The sequence below is a fragment of the Myotis nattereri genome, assembly GCF_964212035.1.
Source record: "Myotis nattereri genome assembly, chromosome: 17".
NCBI lineage: Eukaryota > Metazoa > Chordata > Mammalia > Chiroptera > Vespertilionidae > Myotis > Myotis nattereri.
In genome coordinates this window covers 4,273,559-4,288,943 of record NC_138092.1, presented here as the reverse complement: position 1 = coordinate 4,288,943, position 15,385 = coordinate 4,273,559, and the positions used below count along the sequence as shown (strand labels likewise).

The 15,385-nt window shown below is 38.2% G+C and overlaps 1 protein-coding gene across 1 annotated transcript in view; it reads left to right on the top strand.

The window, feature by feature from the left end:
- EFR3A (EFR3 homolog A) overlaps positions 1 to 15,385 on the top strand; it is a 56,739-nt gene that overhangs the window by 16,983 nt on the left and 24,371 nt on the right. Inside the window, exons 3-9 of the mRNA XM_081111107.1 lie at positions 1,085 to 1,161; positions 3,660 to 3,787; positions 5,013 to 5,163; positions 8,495 to 8,616; positions 12,284 to 12,433; positions 13,025 to 13,162; positions 14,978 to 15,056. Of these exons, the coding sequence (XP_080967233.1) occupies positions 3,681 to 3,787; positions 5,013 to 5,163; positions 8,495 to 8,616; positions 12,284 to 12,433; positions 13,025 to 13,162; positions 14,978 to 15,056 (747 nt within the window). The 5' untranslated portion in view covers positions 1,085 to 1,161; positions 3,660 to 3,680. The remainder of the gene's footprint in view (positions 1 to 1,084; positions 1,162 to 3,659; positions 3,788 to 5,012; positions 5,164 to 8,494; positions 8,617 to 12,283; positions 12,434 to 13,024; positions 13,163 to 14,977; positions 15,057 to 15,385) is intronic.

Here is a 15,385-nt window from a genome sequence, read left to right as displayed (position 1 = left end):
TCTTACTTTGGCCTGTGCTGGGCCCTCGGTTGACGTTGGGTATTGACTGCATACGGGAATGATGCACACTTCATGAGCAAAGAGAGATCTGGACAAGTCTCTTGCATAACGTTACTTGATAAGAGAGGAGCAGATGTCTGCTTAGATCCGAGTTCTTTTAACTTGTTGCTCAAGTGTTCTCTCATCCCATACTTTGGTTTTTAAATACATACAAATGCCCACTTATACAGCGACACATATACCCCAGTTTCATCAATTATGAGAATAAATTTATAATGGTTCAAGACCAATATTCCTATGAAGTTATTAGTTTGCAGAACAAGAAAACTGATCCTTCCCACTTACATAGTTCTTCCAGAGAGCGGATGTGCCTTAACCGGGGCCATGTAGGAACTTGAGTTAAAGAATTGGAATGAGCCCAGGACTTCTGGATCCATACCCATTGCTCCTTCCAAGACATCAGCAACTGAGAATATGCACAGCAGTCTGTGAGGATTTTAAAAAAATTCCTGGACTTACCTTGAGCTTGTTTTCCCATCTATTGGTAGTTCCTTATATGATCATTGCGTAGATACAAGTATTCACTGTTTTCACCAGCTCTACTAGGAGTGAACTGTCATTTTAAGACCACTGTGGCTGGAGCTGAGTGGATTGGTCAGGCAGGAGTGGTGGGGGTTGGGGGGTTCTGGAGTGTAGGGGTTGCGAAGAGTAGTATGAGATGAGATCTGAGAAGAGGTAAAGGAGATACAAATTATGTTGTTGCTTTATAGGATGAAGTTGGCAGGTGTGTGCATGTGTGTGTACATTTACACACATGCCCCAAAACAATTTGGTCTGGAACTTTGAAATAACTCATTAGTATATTCGTCTTGACCTGGTGTCTTTGGGGAGGGAAGAAGAAATTTAACCTTTTCATTTCTTAATCAGTAATTGAATCTGCGTACTTTTTTGTTTGTTTGTGGCATTTTAAACTCCCCCCCCCCTTCATTTTAAATAACCCATTAAAATGCAGAAGCTTAGTTTCTGAGTCCATTTACAATATGAATAACCCCTGTGCTTTGTGCTTTTATTCTCTTTTGAACAGGAGTGTGTTGCTGCTGTTCTGCTTTGCGTCCTCGCTACAAACGCCTGGTGGACAACATATTCCCTGAAGACCCGAAAGTAATTTGATCTACATCTGCATATCCTTCTCTTTGCTGGCCCATCCTTCCCCTGCTGACCCCCCTTAGGGGTCCCTAATTTCATTTTCCTACTTTTACTCCTGAATCTCACCATGCACACTACTATTTTATACTTCTCCTTCTTTTGTTTTAAAATGACCTATGCTTGCTTGTCTAATTTTCAGATCCTTCTCATAGATTAGGCATGAATTTGGAATAGTGGATAGGTAATGTTCTTTGTCTCTATAGTTCCTGAATTTAAGTAATACTCATCAAAATTTTATGAACTGGTGCCAGAGTACTTGTATGAAATGCTAAGACTATAGCTGTGAACACAGACATGGCTCTCTGCGCTCACCACACTCCTAGACAAGTGAATGGGCAATTACAGTATGGCGGGAAAGAGGGAGGAAGCGCAGGAGGTGTGCGGGAGGGGCTGGAATGGCATCTGATTTGGGTTTGGGAGAAGAAAGGCCTGAAGGAAATGAAGCGAAGATTCAAAGAATAAATAGAGTTGGCCACACAGTTTTTAGAAGAGAATTGAGATGTAAAGTAAGAACCCTCCGGGCAGAGTTTGTCCTCCTTTTACTGAAATTCTTGTAAATTTTTTATAAAAGTCACTTTACTGTGGAAGATTACTGGTTTCAAGGCACCTGGGTTTAGTTTAAATTTTCCAAGACTTCTTTAGTCTTGTGTTAATGGACATGAATAAAAATTGTTAACGTGTTTGAGTTCCAGAATTTGCTTTATTTTAAAATGTAGCCAACTGTAGAAACCTTTTGGCTATCTTAACAATTTACATATCTCAAGCTATATCTCATTTTTAGTCAAATCTAATGTAAACATCCAGCTATTTAGAGGAGGCTAATCAGTTAAATGCCATGGGCTGCCAGATATTCTGCATAATATGTGGCATATAAAAAACCCTAAGATGAGGTTCCTGCCTTTAAGGAGCTTTCCATCCATTGGTTTAGAGCAAAACAGACTGAATATTAAATCACAGTGCATAAATCAGCAAGTGAAAATGTTACGTGAAGCAGGTGGTATTGTTTCCCATAAAGCAGGGGTGGTATCAGGGGTTGGAATCTCTGGGAAGCATTCTCCGAGAAATGAGACTTTCTGAGCTCTGAAGGATGTACACCATCTGGAGAAGTCGAGGTTAGTCTCTTTATTGCCATGTGAGAGAAAAGGCCTGGGAAAGCAAGAGAGAGGTACATTTGGGATCAAGAACCTTCAAATTGTAGAGTGTTGGGTGGTAATCATGTTGAGCACAATTTCTGATTTGAAATTCCAGAAATGTTATTTAATGGACTAAATATTCAGATCATTTCTCTCAGTCATCTGAGACACATGATTACTAAAGATGAGGTAGAGGCCAGATCTAGAGGAATGGGATTGACAGGCAGGCTGTCTACTTTATGCACTTTCACTTGTGGGTGGTGAGGGAGCTTTGAAAACTTGACCATGGGAATGATGGCAGGTAACTTAGAGAATGATTATTTACCAAGGATTTAGATAAGATTTATTTAAATAGCAATTTGTAGAGGAAAATTAAAAAAGGTTTACATGAACCTTGCATGCATAGCTCAGTTGACCACCTTTCTTAATCTTAACTTATTAAACAACAAAAAAATCTTCTCTATCCAAAATGGATCAGATAGTAGGTGCCCAGGCACGGAGGGCTTCAGTCATAGTCCCTGCCTTTAATGAGCTCTCTAGTGAGGGGCAGATAACCACCCATTTCTTAAAATTAGTAGCAGTGTGATCAGTGTCTCATTGTGCAGTAGAAATGATAAATAGTACTTATTTCATAAGGACCTCATGAGGATTAAATGAATTAACACAATTCTTTGCTCACATTGATTCCTGGTGTCCATCACAAGTTAGCTCCTGATTAGCATTTGTTTAAGATTGAAAAACTGATGTGACAAAGCATGATAGTAGAGATGAGTGTAAGGGTAAGTGCCATGACCTACAAGAACATGTGGGAGGAACATACATGCTGATTCATGGTGAGAAAAGCAGGGCAGTGGTCAGCGGAGAGGGAAGGTCAGGAAGCATCTTTTTGCAAATGATGGGAATACCCTATATGTTGTTTGTTACTGAGGGTTCCGTGGATGTATACAGCTGTCATATTTCAAATGATATATACATGGGTGCAGATTATTGTATATAAATTATTCCTCATTAAAATTAGTAAGTGGTAAAAAAAGTGGATGAGATGCAGCCATGTTAAATGATGATGTGTTAGAGAAATTCATTGCTTATGAAGGTATATTTCAATACTTTGTCTAAATGGGGCATTTCTTTAACTTCTTTAAATTCTGTGTATCTAAAATGGTGGATATTAGCATTAAGAAAGCTATGTCCAGAAAGGTTCAGCATAAATATGGCTTAGTCACCAATCCAGAAAGGGGAAATATGCAGCAAGCAATACTTAGAAATAAAAAAAAAATAAGCATGAAAACATAGATAACCTGTTTAACTTGTTATTTTTAGGATGGCCTTGTTAAAGCTGATATGGAAAAATTGACATTTTATGCAGTATCTGCTCCAGAGAAACTGGATCGAATTGGTTCTTACCTGGCAGAAAGGTTGAGCAGGGATGTTGTCAGACATCGTTCTGGGTAAGGAAACTCATTGATGCTAATATCGTGTCTTGGAAAATTCTCCCCAGGTTACATCATCCTTTAAGTTATTTTGCCATCTAGTCAGGCAAAAGTGATAGGTAGATGATAAGACACTGTAATACCACACTAGGAAATATGTAATACCATATAGATGCTGCAGCTTTTATTACTTTCCTGGTGCTCAGATTTTAAAAATAAACTCATGTTAGTTAACGGAGTCGCCTTTAGCTGAAGCGTCCATTAATTTCTGAGACTTTTTAATGGTAATAGTAGAAATTGACTCCCTTACTCTGTTAGTCTGATACAGTAATTTAAAAACCAGTGTCTAAATTGAAAACAAAGAGAAAGATCCTGTTAACCAACTGATTTGTGTAACACAGTTTCCGTTTTACCTGTCAGAAGAGTAATGAGAGAACTGTGGTAGGCTTGGGTACTAAGGTTCAGAAGTTGAAAGCATGCTGATTTGAAATGGTGCGTGGTGTCCAGCTACTTATAAGTAAGTTCTACCACCTTAATCCATTCTCTGGGTGTGAACAGTGATAACCTGGATAATTGGAGTAACTACTTTCCCATATTGTCATTCTGTGATCCTGGTTTTTAGGGTACTCTATTCCCCAAGTGATTATTGGCTTTCTCCAATTCCACATTGTTACCACGTGGAACATTTTGGGTGTCTTCATACAATAGTTTTATAGTTGATTGTTGAAGCAAAGTTTACTAAAGTCTGAATTTTAATTTTTAGTAGAATCTTTAAAATTCAATGAATTGTAAGGTAACATTTATGGGACATTTCCTTAACTGTTGTTACTGATGTTTTATATATTCACGTTTACACATATAAATAGATTATGTTGGAAATTTAGGCACATTGCTTATGATATTTATGGTTACAAAGAAATATGGTTCAAAATCTGGAAAACAAAATGTCCTGTTTGCAGAGACAGATATACGCAAAGGTCCTGTTAAAGAAGCTGTGGCAGAGTTCTGGTCAGAAGGAGGAAATGCAGGCGTGCTGGCTGGTTTTCCTGTCCCTCGGCATGAGGGCTGTTTCATAACCTAAGGCCATCAGTGCTGTGGAAAGGAAGGTTTCCCCTAGAAACTACTGAATTTGCCCTGCTGTGTTTTGTGCATTTGAATAAACTCATTTGTAGTTTTCCAGTGAAAAGCACTTAGATTTAAGACAGCTAGAAAGGCTTTGACATTGTTTCTCTCTTACGCGTAGGTATGTCTTAATTGCTATGGAGGCATTGGACCAGCTTCTCATGGCTTGCCATTCTCAAAGCATCAAGCCATTTGTAGAAAGCTTCCTTCATATGGTAGCAAAGCTGCTGGAATCAGGGGAACCAAAGCTTCAAGTTCTTGGAACAAACTCTGTGAGTAAAACCGTTGGCTTAACTGATTTTAAATTTAATCAGCATATTCAGAATTAATCTCTCTGAGAACATCTTCACCTTAGAAAGGCACAGGCTCTGGTCAGGGCATTTGGCACCAGTACAGATGCAGACGATGAGATCCCTTTGTCTCTAGTTTTGCTGTTGCTCCTTGCGAAATCTGTGATAGCAGCCCATCGTGAGGCAACAGAAGATGAGTTGGCCATCAAAGAAAGGGATTATTTCCCCAGGCTTTCTCTCATGACTTCTGAATTATTGCTGCTCACCACACTCATTTTCTTCTATCCTAAACCAGAGCTTGTTAAGCATTTGTGGGGTTGGGGAAGGCATATCTGAAAAGGAAAATAAAATATAGGGATAATCTTTCTTGTCTTTAGTTTTATTACATAACTAGAGGCCTGGTGCATGAAATTCGTTCAGGGGGTATGGGGGCGGTGCCTCAGCCCAACCTACACCCTCTCCAATCCAGGAGCCCTCAGGGGATGTCCTACTGATGGCTTAGGCCCACTCCCCATGGTTCTCTGCTGTCTGCAGGGCCTGCTTGGCCACTCCCGGGTCACTGCAGCAACGGCCCTGCTCTCAGCGGCCGCCCCTGGGACTGGAGGACTCCAGCGGGGCTGAGATGACTGGGCACCGCCATCTTTTGTGTTGGAGTGATGGTTAATTTGCATATTACTCTTTTATTAGCTAGGATGTTCAGTCTTTCAGTTCCACCTTCATCTCTGAGGAAGCTTTCAGGCATTCAGCCAATCTATATGTTCCCATCTAGGCTTTTATCAACTAATAGACGAATTGAAGCTAAAAACTTGTCTAAAGACCCATTGAAGTAATGCTGTGTATAGCTGGGATTCAGTGTCAGGAATTTCATTGCTGCTGTCTTTTATTGTACCTTTTGAAACATAATCTAATTCTCCAATTTTTAATTGAAAACTAGGGATTATTTTTTTGTTGAGTATATACTATGTGCAAGGCATTTTGCTAACTTTTGTTTGCTTCTTATTTGAACCTCTCAACTGTGTAAGTTAAATATTCCATTTCACAGGTCACACATTATGTTAGCAAATCCAGGTTCCAAATCTAGAGCCATCTAACAGTCTGTTCATAATCTCTGCACTGTACTGTGCCTCATTTTCCTTCACCCTCCATCTGAGAAGTGTATTGTAGCGCAGAACATATGGGTTTGGAGTTGGTTGGGAGCTCCCAGAGCTGCAGGAATGAGAAGGCTTCTCCATGAAGTCAGTAAGGAGATGGGCTTGTGCCTTCCCCTGGAGGGAGCTGCTGCTTTCAACCCACTCGTTATGCCCAGGGGCAACAGGGGCTGCTTCTGGAATGATCACACAGACCACACCTTTATTTGGGGCTCCAGTAGATTAAAAGAGAATAAAGTTTCCCTCCTTCTAAAAGTTTTTGTAGAACTTTTAACATTTTAGTGGCCACATTTTTATTTCTGATTAAATTTTTCTAATTTTAAAAGTAATGTAAACTTATTGTAGCAAATTTGGAAAATTCTTTTTTAAAAAAAATACATTTTTATTGATTTCAGAGACGAGGGAGTGATGGGAGAGAGAGATAGAAACACGCCCCACATTGCGGATCAAGCCGAAACCCAGGCACGTCCCTGACCAGGAATCAAACCATGACCTCCTGGTCATAGGTCAACGCTCAACCACTGAGCCATGCCAGCCAGGCTGGACAATTCTTAGAAAATGTAAAAGAGTGAACAAATTAAAGACACCTGTAATTCCAGTATTCAGGAGTAATCCTTTATATTTATTCTTAAAATACATATTAGAAAATGAGGAACATATTGTGTATAGACTTGTGTGTGTGTGTTTTTTATATGTTTTTAAAGCATTTTTCATGTCATTTAAGGTTTATTTTTATGAAAAGTATAAATATTTGGTTTAATATTTTCCAAAATTATTCATATGGTTAGTGTGCAGTGTGGGAATCTTGAAAAGTGGAGTACAACTCCAGGACTGTAATGCCAGTTTCACTATTTACTATGTCACTGTGGGCAAATGATTTCACCTCTGAATTTCAGTGTTCTGATCTGTAAAATGGGGATAAACGACACATTCTTTTCAGTGTCATTGGAGTAATTAAAAAGAACCTGTGAAAACACCTAGCTCAGTGTATGATACAGAAGGTAATGAACTTCAGTTCAATCTCAAGCAAGTGTATTATTTGTGTCTTTTTTCTAGATAATGTGAATCATCTAAGAGTATAATTTAAAAGGGATGACAGCTCTGGCTGAATTAATTTAAAATATTTTTGGTATCACAATTTCATTCTTTAAAATTTACCTATGCTCTTTCAGTTTTGTTTCTCAGAAAGTATCAGTAAACTTGGTTGAATAATCCTTTTGGATGTAGCCCTTTATAGCCAGCAGTCTGGAGCCTGGCAGGTGTTTACATACATATTTAAAGTTGCAAGTAAATCAATAGTTTATTGCTGTAGGCTATTTAGTGTCCAGAATTAAAAAATCCTCAAATGAATAAGGAAGCTAATGAGAAGAGATGGTGCATATTAAGGAATCTTAGGGCCAGGCCTATGATTCATGTAGGTATTTAAAATTTTCTAGACATGGATATTTCCTTTTTTTTTTTTAATCTTTAGAAAGGAGGTAGTATTTTTCTCCTCTACTGAGTTTATGTTTTCTTTCAGTTTATGTCCCCCTTTTCCTTGTCCTATAGTTGTATAAAGGTTATTCACTCATGTGTTGTGTATAGAAAGCTGTCCAGAAAGATTTCCTACTCACAATTAAGAAAATTCCCTAGGTTGGGCCTGAGAGGGCAGCACTGAAGCCAGCTCCCAGGAAATGTAGGCGAGCTTCAGAGCAAGGCCTTTCCTTCTAGACCTGCAGGGGTGGGAAACTTTTCTTGCCAAAGGCCATTTGGATGTTTATAACATCATTCACGGGCCATACAGAATTATCCACTTAAAAACTAGCCTGCTATATTGGATCAGACTTTTCATTAACTCACCCCTGATGCCTTGGCAGGGCCAGAACAAATGATTTTGTGGGCCTTCTGCGGCACAAGGGCTAGACGTTCCCCACCTCTGTTCTAGAGAGTCAGCTCATTCACTCAGAAGGAACGGGATTAGCAGGTTATAATATACATAATGCTATAGCCTTGATTTTCTAAAGTTCTTTGTTCAAAAATTCTTTTTGTATATGTATGTGGTATTTATGATAAGTGCTTCTTATTTAGACATTGCTTGTTAATGTGACAAGTAATAAATGAAAATAAATGTGTTTGGTCCACTTTAAAAAAGGTGGTAACGTATTTATATTGTTTATTTTCTTTAGTTTGTCAAATTTGCAAATATTGAAGAAGACACGCCATCCTATCACAGACGTTATGACTTCTTTGTATCTCGCTTCAGTGCCATGTGTCATTCCTGCCATAGTGATCCAGATGTACGAACGGAGTATGTATTGTTTAACTTTATAATTTAAAGGCATAGCACGATTTATTAATGAGTACCATGCTTATATATTACATAATAATTACTAAAGGAAACATGAAAATACATGCTTTGTTCCTGAAGTACAACTTCTTACTGTTAGAACTGACTGAAGTAGCAAACTTGAGCATGGTTTCTTAACTCATCGCAAATAAAGTTCAGTCTTTACTACTGTAACCCCCAGTGTCAGAGCCTGTCATCCTATCTTTCTTCCCCCTTATACTCTAACCCAGCCACTTCTGGAACACCAGGCACACTTTTCCCAGGCCTTTGGACTGAGCGGTCTCTCTAGAATAACTCCCAGGCACCCTGCTTACCTCACTTTGTTCACATTTCTGCGAATGTCGCCTTACCATGAGAGTCCTGCCCTGGCCACCTTTTATTTGTTAAATATTAACCCCCCATCCCATCTCAGTTACTCTGTCTTCTGCTCTTCTGTGGACTCTGAACTCCAGGAGGGCCACAGCTTTATTTTGAGAACTGCTGTATCACTAACACTCTGAATTGTCCCGGGCGCATAGTAGGTTCTCAGTAAGTGCCTTTTGAATGAATGCATAGATTGAATGGTATGTTACTAGTCATTGTCAATCTCAGGTTCTCATAACAACTAATTTGAGCATTTTTAAACATTTTTCCTAAATACAACCTAGTAATAATCTGGAATCAAATACTTATCTCCAAACACAGCCTATACATAGGCTGAAAGTTAAGAATTAAAAATAAAAATTGCCCTGGTAAATAAAGTAATTTGAGCTTTTCCATAATACACTAGAAAGAAAGAAACTAACCTGAATTCATAGTTATGTGGGGCCAGTTTAGCAAGATTTAGCATGCTTTGTAATTTACTTTTCTTTCAAAATAAATAAGGGGATGTGCAGAAATACAACTAACTAGCTTTTAGTGTGTAACCTGCAGTGTTGGTTCACACAAACAAAAGCAAGTATAAAACTTATTTTAACTTGGGAGAAAGAAGCTGAGAGATTTCAGATAGATTTGTTTCTGTCTGAGATGCTGTTAGTATAATTTTTCCTCAAGGCCATTTAGACTCCTGATGTTCTTCCTTTATTATGAGGGTAAAACCTTAGAAATGTAAAGATAACTGTAACTATCTTGTAATAATTAATTTCCTATGTCTCCCAGTCCCCACTAAAATATCTTTTTTTATCCCTAAAGGACGTTAAAAATGTTTTATAAAACTGTTCCCTGTTTTCAGGGGCTTACATTAAAATGTTAATGGGGCAAAAAAGTATAAAAATTAGCTAAAGAAAATGGCAATTTTTTAAAGATTATAACAGTTTTGCTTTCTTTTAAAATACAGAAATGATTCAGAATGTCGTGTGTTTTTTTTTTTCAGTTTAGTATTATAAGGATTAATAAACTGCACATAGACATTTCTTAAATTTTGGTTGAGGTGAGTTTCACATAATAACCAGTGTAGGTGAAAAGTGTTGGTGAGATCCATAAAATTAATGAAAGGATGCATTTAAGAAATTCAAAATTTTATTACATTATCTTATTTTTAAGTATGTAGCGCCCCCTACTGAAAGATCTTGTCTTTTGAACATTTTCATGTAACAATTTTCATTAATGTTTACAAAAAGAAGCTTGACATTTTCTATACACAAGTGAGAGGCCTTGTAGTACTTTTTTCTGACTGGATGTTTTTCTAGTATTTTGTGATAATTGAAATTCCAAAATGACATCATTTTATTTGCAGTCCCTGTAAAACAAATGAGTAAACTAAAATGCTTTGCCATACTTAGCTGGCTAGATTTTTCCTGCTCTGCCTTAAGTCAAAGCTCTTTTGGTTTTCTTCAGGGATATTTGTATTCCTCTTTAGGTTTTAGCTGCGATACTTATTATCAATCCCTTTAATTTAGCAAAACCCAACCAGATAGAACTCAGGGCCTCTGCGGTGGGAAATGGGGAATGGGTCTGATAACGGTTAAGATTTTCTTAAAATATTTGTCTTGCAGGAGCAGTTCCCACATGTAAAGTCATGCATCACAGTCTTAAACTCTAATTTCCTGAGCAACCTTCAGCTGTGGTAGAAATAATCATTATCATCACAGCGCTTAACTAACACTTATTGAGTGCTTACTCTGGGCCAATTTGTTTAACCCTTTATTGACTGAGCACTTTATATGAATTAATTTATTCAAACCTTAATTCATTCAAACATTCCTATGCTTTAGGTGAGACAGTTGGTCTTGTTTACTGATAAGGAAACTATAAAATTTCTTTGAGGTCATGACTAGGATATATTGGTTAGACCAGATACTAGACCTGAATTGGATGCCAGCTGGGTAGCTGTAGTAGCTATAGGTAGGCACACCTCCCCCAGACAGGGGCAGCACACTCTGCTGTGCTCTTCAGGCTACTGTGTCACAAGGCACCAGCCACCATTCTTGTGTCATCTTGTTTGCTCCACCTTGTCATCACCCAAGGAGTAGCAGCAGGTGCATAAAGCAGACACCGTGTAGTAACGTCAGGCTTGCCCACTTGTGATAGCCATAGAGTCTCTCACCCTTTATGTCCTAGGGAGCAGCATGAATAGACACAACTTCAAGACAGGCAGACTTTGTCTCTGAGTCTCCCAGTTCACTTCTCACCTGTTCAGCATTGTGTTACTGCCAGCTCCCATTCTCCATCTGCTCCCCCCAAAGGCCTGTGTCTTTTCCCCAGGGGTTTGGGAAGCAGTGCCACCCTCGTCCCATAGCTGCCATTCTGTAACCCTTCTCGTAGGTGTTGGAAGACAGTGCTGGATGAGCTGAATAGACCTTCAGTGGTGGATAGTTTGGTTGTAGTGAAAAAGAAAGTAAGCAGATTTGGCCAGAGGGAACATGTTTTAGGGCAAATAGGCTACCATGCTATTTTCTAGTCACTTCTTACTCTTGAACCTATGGGTGTTTTTATATACGTAAGAAAGAGGAAGAGCTTGAGGAAGTTGGGGCTGTGGATCGGGATGGGAGGGTGGGCTGCATTGTCTCATTGAGGGATGAATTTTAAGTCACAGAAGCACATGATAATGTAAATGTCAGTACACACAGGTGTATAGGGACGTATACATATGGCTGAGGTTGTCTGCACTCCCTGCTGATAGTTCTCACTTGTCAGACCTGGAAAGGAACCAGCCTGGTCCTTCAGTCTTCCATCCAGAAGGGCTCAGGGCGGGAAGAGCCTCTCCAGAGGAAGCATGAGAAAAGTCTGAGGAAGCACTCAGGTGCTCGGAGAGAGTGAAATCCTGTTTGCTCAGCTTCTGAGACGTGTAGGCAAGAAAGGGAGAGAATTTAGCTCATTGCTTTAAAGTATTATCATCCTCTTAGGAAACCTAATGCTTTTGATTGATTCTCTTACTGAAATTATATGTAGACTAGATATTACTGTATTTTACGGTCCTTTTAGACTTTAAATGCTGACTTTTAAAAGATAGGACTGAAAGGAAGCCTCTTTTGGAGCTGCCTCATCTCTTTGTCCATTTTAGATTTCTGAGATTTTAATTTCTTAGACTTCTGTTATTTTCATTTTATTGACTTGAGATAACAATATTTTGGGGGGATTCACTCTCTTAGCTAAACAAGCAGACTTGTTTAAATTACTTTTTTTCATGATTCAATTTTCTTTTTTATAGAATTCGAATTGCTGGAATCAGGGGTATTCAAGGCGTGGTTCGCAAAACAGTTAATGATGAACTTCGGGCTACCATTTGGGAACCCCAGCATATGGATAAAATTGTTCCATCCTTGCTGTTTAACATGCAGAAGATAGAAGAGATCGACAGGTATTGAATAAGGGCATTAGGGCTGGGGCTGCGTTACCTTTGTGTGAATGTATGTGTGCTTGCTCGCTAGGCTAAGAAAGTTTTGTCTTTAGTATCATGTAAAAGTGGTCTGTAAACCTGAGAGGGAGTTTACTGGTAAATATCTGCCCTTTCTTACAGATTATTTGTCTTTTGTGATCACAGATTTTCACTCACACACTTGAAGTTGTATTTGTTTTAGAATAATTTTATACTTTATTTGCAGCTTATTAGTGACCATCCAAAGTGTTACTTGAATTACTATTACTTAAAGTTGCAAGTGTAAGAAATAGAAATTAGAGCTACACTTTTGTTATTCTTTAGAGATCCAGCATGCTTTTCATGGAGTTAGAAATAACCAAAATAATAATAATGATAGTAGCAGCTATTTACTTTATAATTTTCTCAATAAAAAGGTTAAACTATGTTTATTCCTTACTCACTCTTTAAGATATTTGGGGATAAAAAGAAAGTGTCATTTTGCCATTTCTGAGAAGTAAAATCTGTTCTGTTTAATTTGAGACCAGTGTTAGAATTCTTACATTTGTGTTTATTATTTCTCTTTCCTTCCAGTCGCATAGGCCCTCCTTCTTCTCCCTCCGCAGCTGACAAAGAGGAGAATCCCGCTGTGCTGGCCGAAAACTGTCTCAGAGAGCTGCTGGGTCGAGCGACTTTTGGGAATATGAATAATGCTGTTAGACCAGTTTTTGCGTAAGTAGTTGGTATTTTCCTGGTTATTTGTGACTGTGCTGTATTCTGTGTTAACTTACTTACAGAGGACAGTACCATTTCTTGTATGACGGGGTTACTAATGGAACAGTGGAGCATTGTGGGAAAAGTGCAGGATTGAGTCACATACCACATGTTTGAGTTGGTCCAAAAGCTTCCCCAGCTTTTTTTTCTCCTTAAAAGTGAAGTGCAGTCATATGCTTGCTGCCAAGTGCATCATTTTATCTTGAATTTCTGCCCACAGACCTGGAAATGCATACCCACGGTAAACATTAAAACTTAACAGCGTCCAAGCATCAGGTATTTCGTTTTGTTGACCTCTGAGGTCAGGTCCTCTTATTGACTGGCTTGTTTCCTGGCTTTCTTTCTGCTGTGGCTGGACTGCCCTAGGGCACACCCTGTGCTCTGAGGAAATTTCTTCTTGCCACAGTGACTGAGTCAGAGCAGGAAGAGTGAATCTCTGATCGGAACTTGTATTCTCCCTCTGGCAAAACATGTTTGTGAGCTTTGAGGTTCTCCACATATACACCGCCTTTCAAGCCCTGTCAAGGCGCTGGGTTCACCTCAATCTTCAGATGACAGAGCTACTGCTAATCTGTGTCATTGCTGCACATTTTTGCAGGTCTTTCTTTTCTTAATCGTTTACCTTGTTCTTTTCTCTTCCTGATTGTAAGAATGTGTTTATGGAATATGTAAAGCAGTCTAGAAGTAACATCGAGAAGTCTTTACTTAGGGGAAATACTTGGGATCATAGTTATAAAAATATGTAAACCACAAAATTATATTAAAAATCAGAGACTCATTAGATTTTCAAAAGGATCTGAGATTTTCACCACCTGCCCCCCCCCTCCAAAATTACCATTTAAGGACTCTTATAAAAAATATACTAAGAAATAATCAAAATGATTTCAAATATAACTAAAGGCAGATTTATTTTTTTAATGTCCAGACATGCTGATTTAAGAATTCTAGTTTCTATCTTAATATTTTTATTAAGTATTCTTTTTTTTTTTTTTTTACCAAAAAGTACAATATAAAGCCTTAAAAATCTATAGAGCTAGCCTGGAAGGTAGAAATTACCCAATTAACTGTACTTGAATAACATGGAAGTGGGCTATATTCCATGTAGAGCTTGATGGACTTAAAACCCGATTCTGTGATGGTTGATTAATTAATGTTAATGAAATCCTTAATTATGTATCAGCTGTTTAGATAATTAAATATTGAAAGTCCTCTGCAAGTAAGGTATCAGGTATTTTGGGGACTATATACCTGAATAAAACTGTCCTGGTCCTTAGCAAACTTGATGGCTAATTGACATGCACTATAATGAAATACAATATATAGGTTATGAGAAAAGGCCAAAAAATGCTCTAGTGGGTTAAAACAGAATTCAAGTTGATTTGGGGATGTTGAGGGTGTTTCTTTGGAGGTAGGCTTACCTGGAGCAGTAGGTCTTCTCAGGTTGAGATGCATGAACAGAGGCAGAAAATAGGGTGGCTTCAGTGTATACTCAACTCTCCAGATTCTTTCCTTTTTGTGGAGTTTGGAATGAGCAACTTTTCTTTCTTGCCAGCTCATATAAAAGTCTTACGTATATTCTAGCCTTTTATTGTTGGTGTTTTATGAAAGAATTTGGCATTTGGGAGTAATATATATCATATATCTGGAATTAGAACATTGACTTTCCTTTAGATAATTTTTTGATTGCAAAGATTTGCATGTTGTCAAGGATTCTAAAGGAAAATAAGTTTAATAAAAAAGGAATTATTAAAGTAATTTTCTTGTTAATTTCAGGCATTTAGATCATCACAAACTGTGGGATCCCAATGAATTTGCAGTTCACTGCTTTAAAATTATAATGTATTCCATTCAGGTAAGTAATTTTGTTTTCTGTGTTGATAAACATTTTTTCAGAGAGAACACTGTAGGACAGTGATTTTCAACCAGTGTACCACGGCACACTGGTGTTCCACAAGAATTGTTAAAACATGCAGTACCTGACTATTTCGTCAGAGGCACCAACCTCTTTTCCCTTAGATTGCCAAATTTTAAAGAACTACAACAGACAACACAACAATAGCCTTTCAGTGTGAATGAATCAGAATGATACCTTTTTACTTTTTAGTCAGAGTGGCAAAACATATTTGTTGGTGTGCCACAGAATTTTAGTAATTAGTTTATGTGTGCCATGAGATGAAAAAG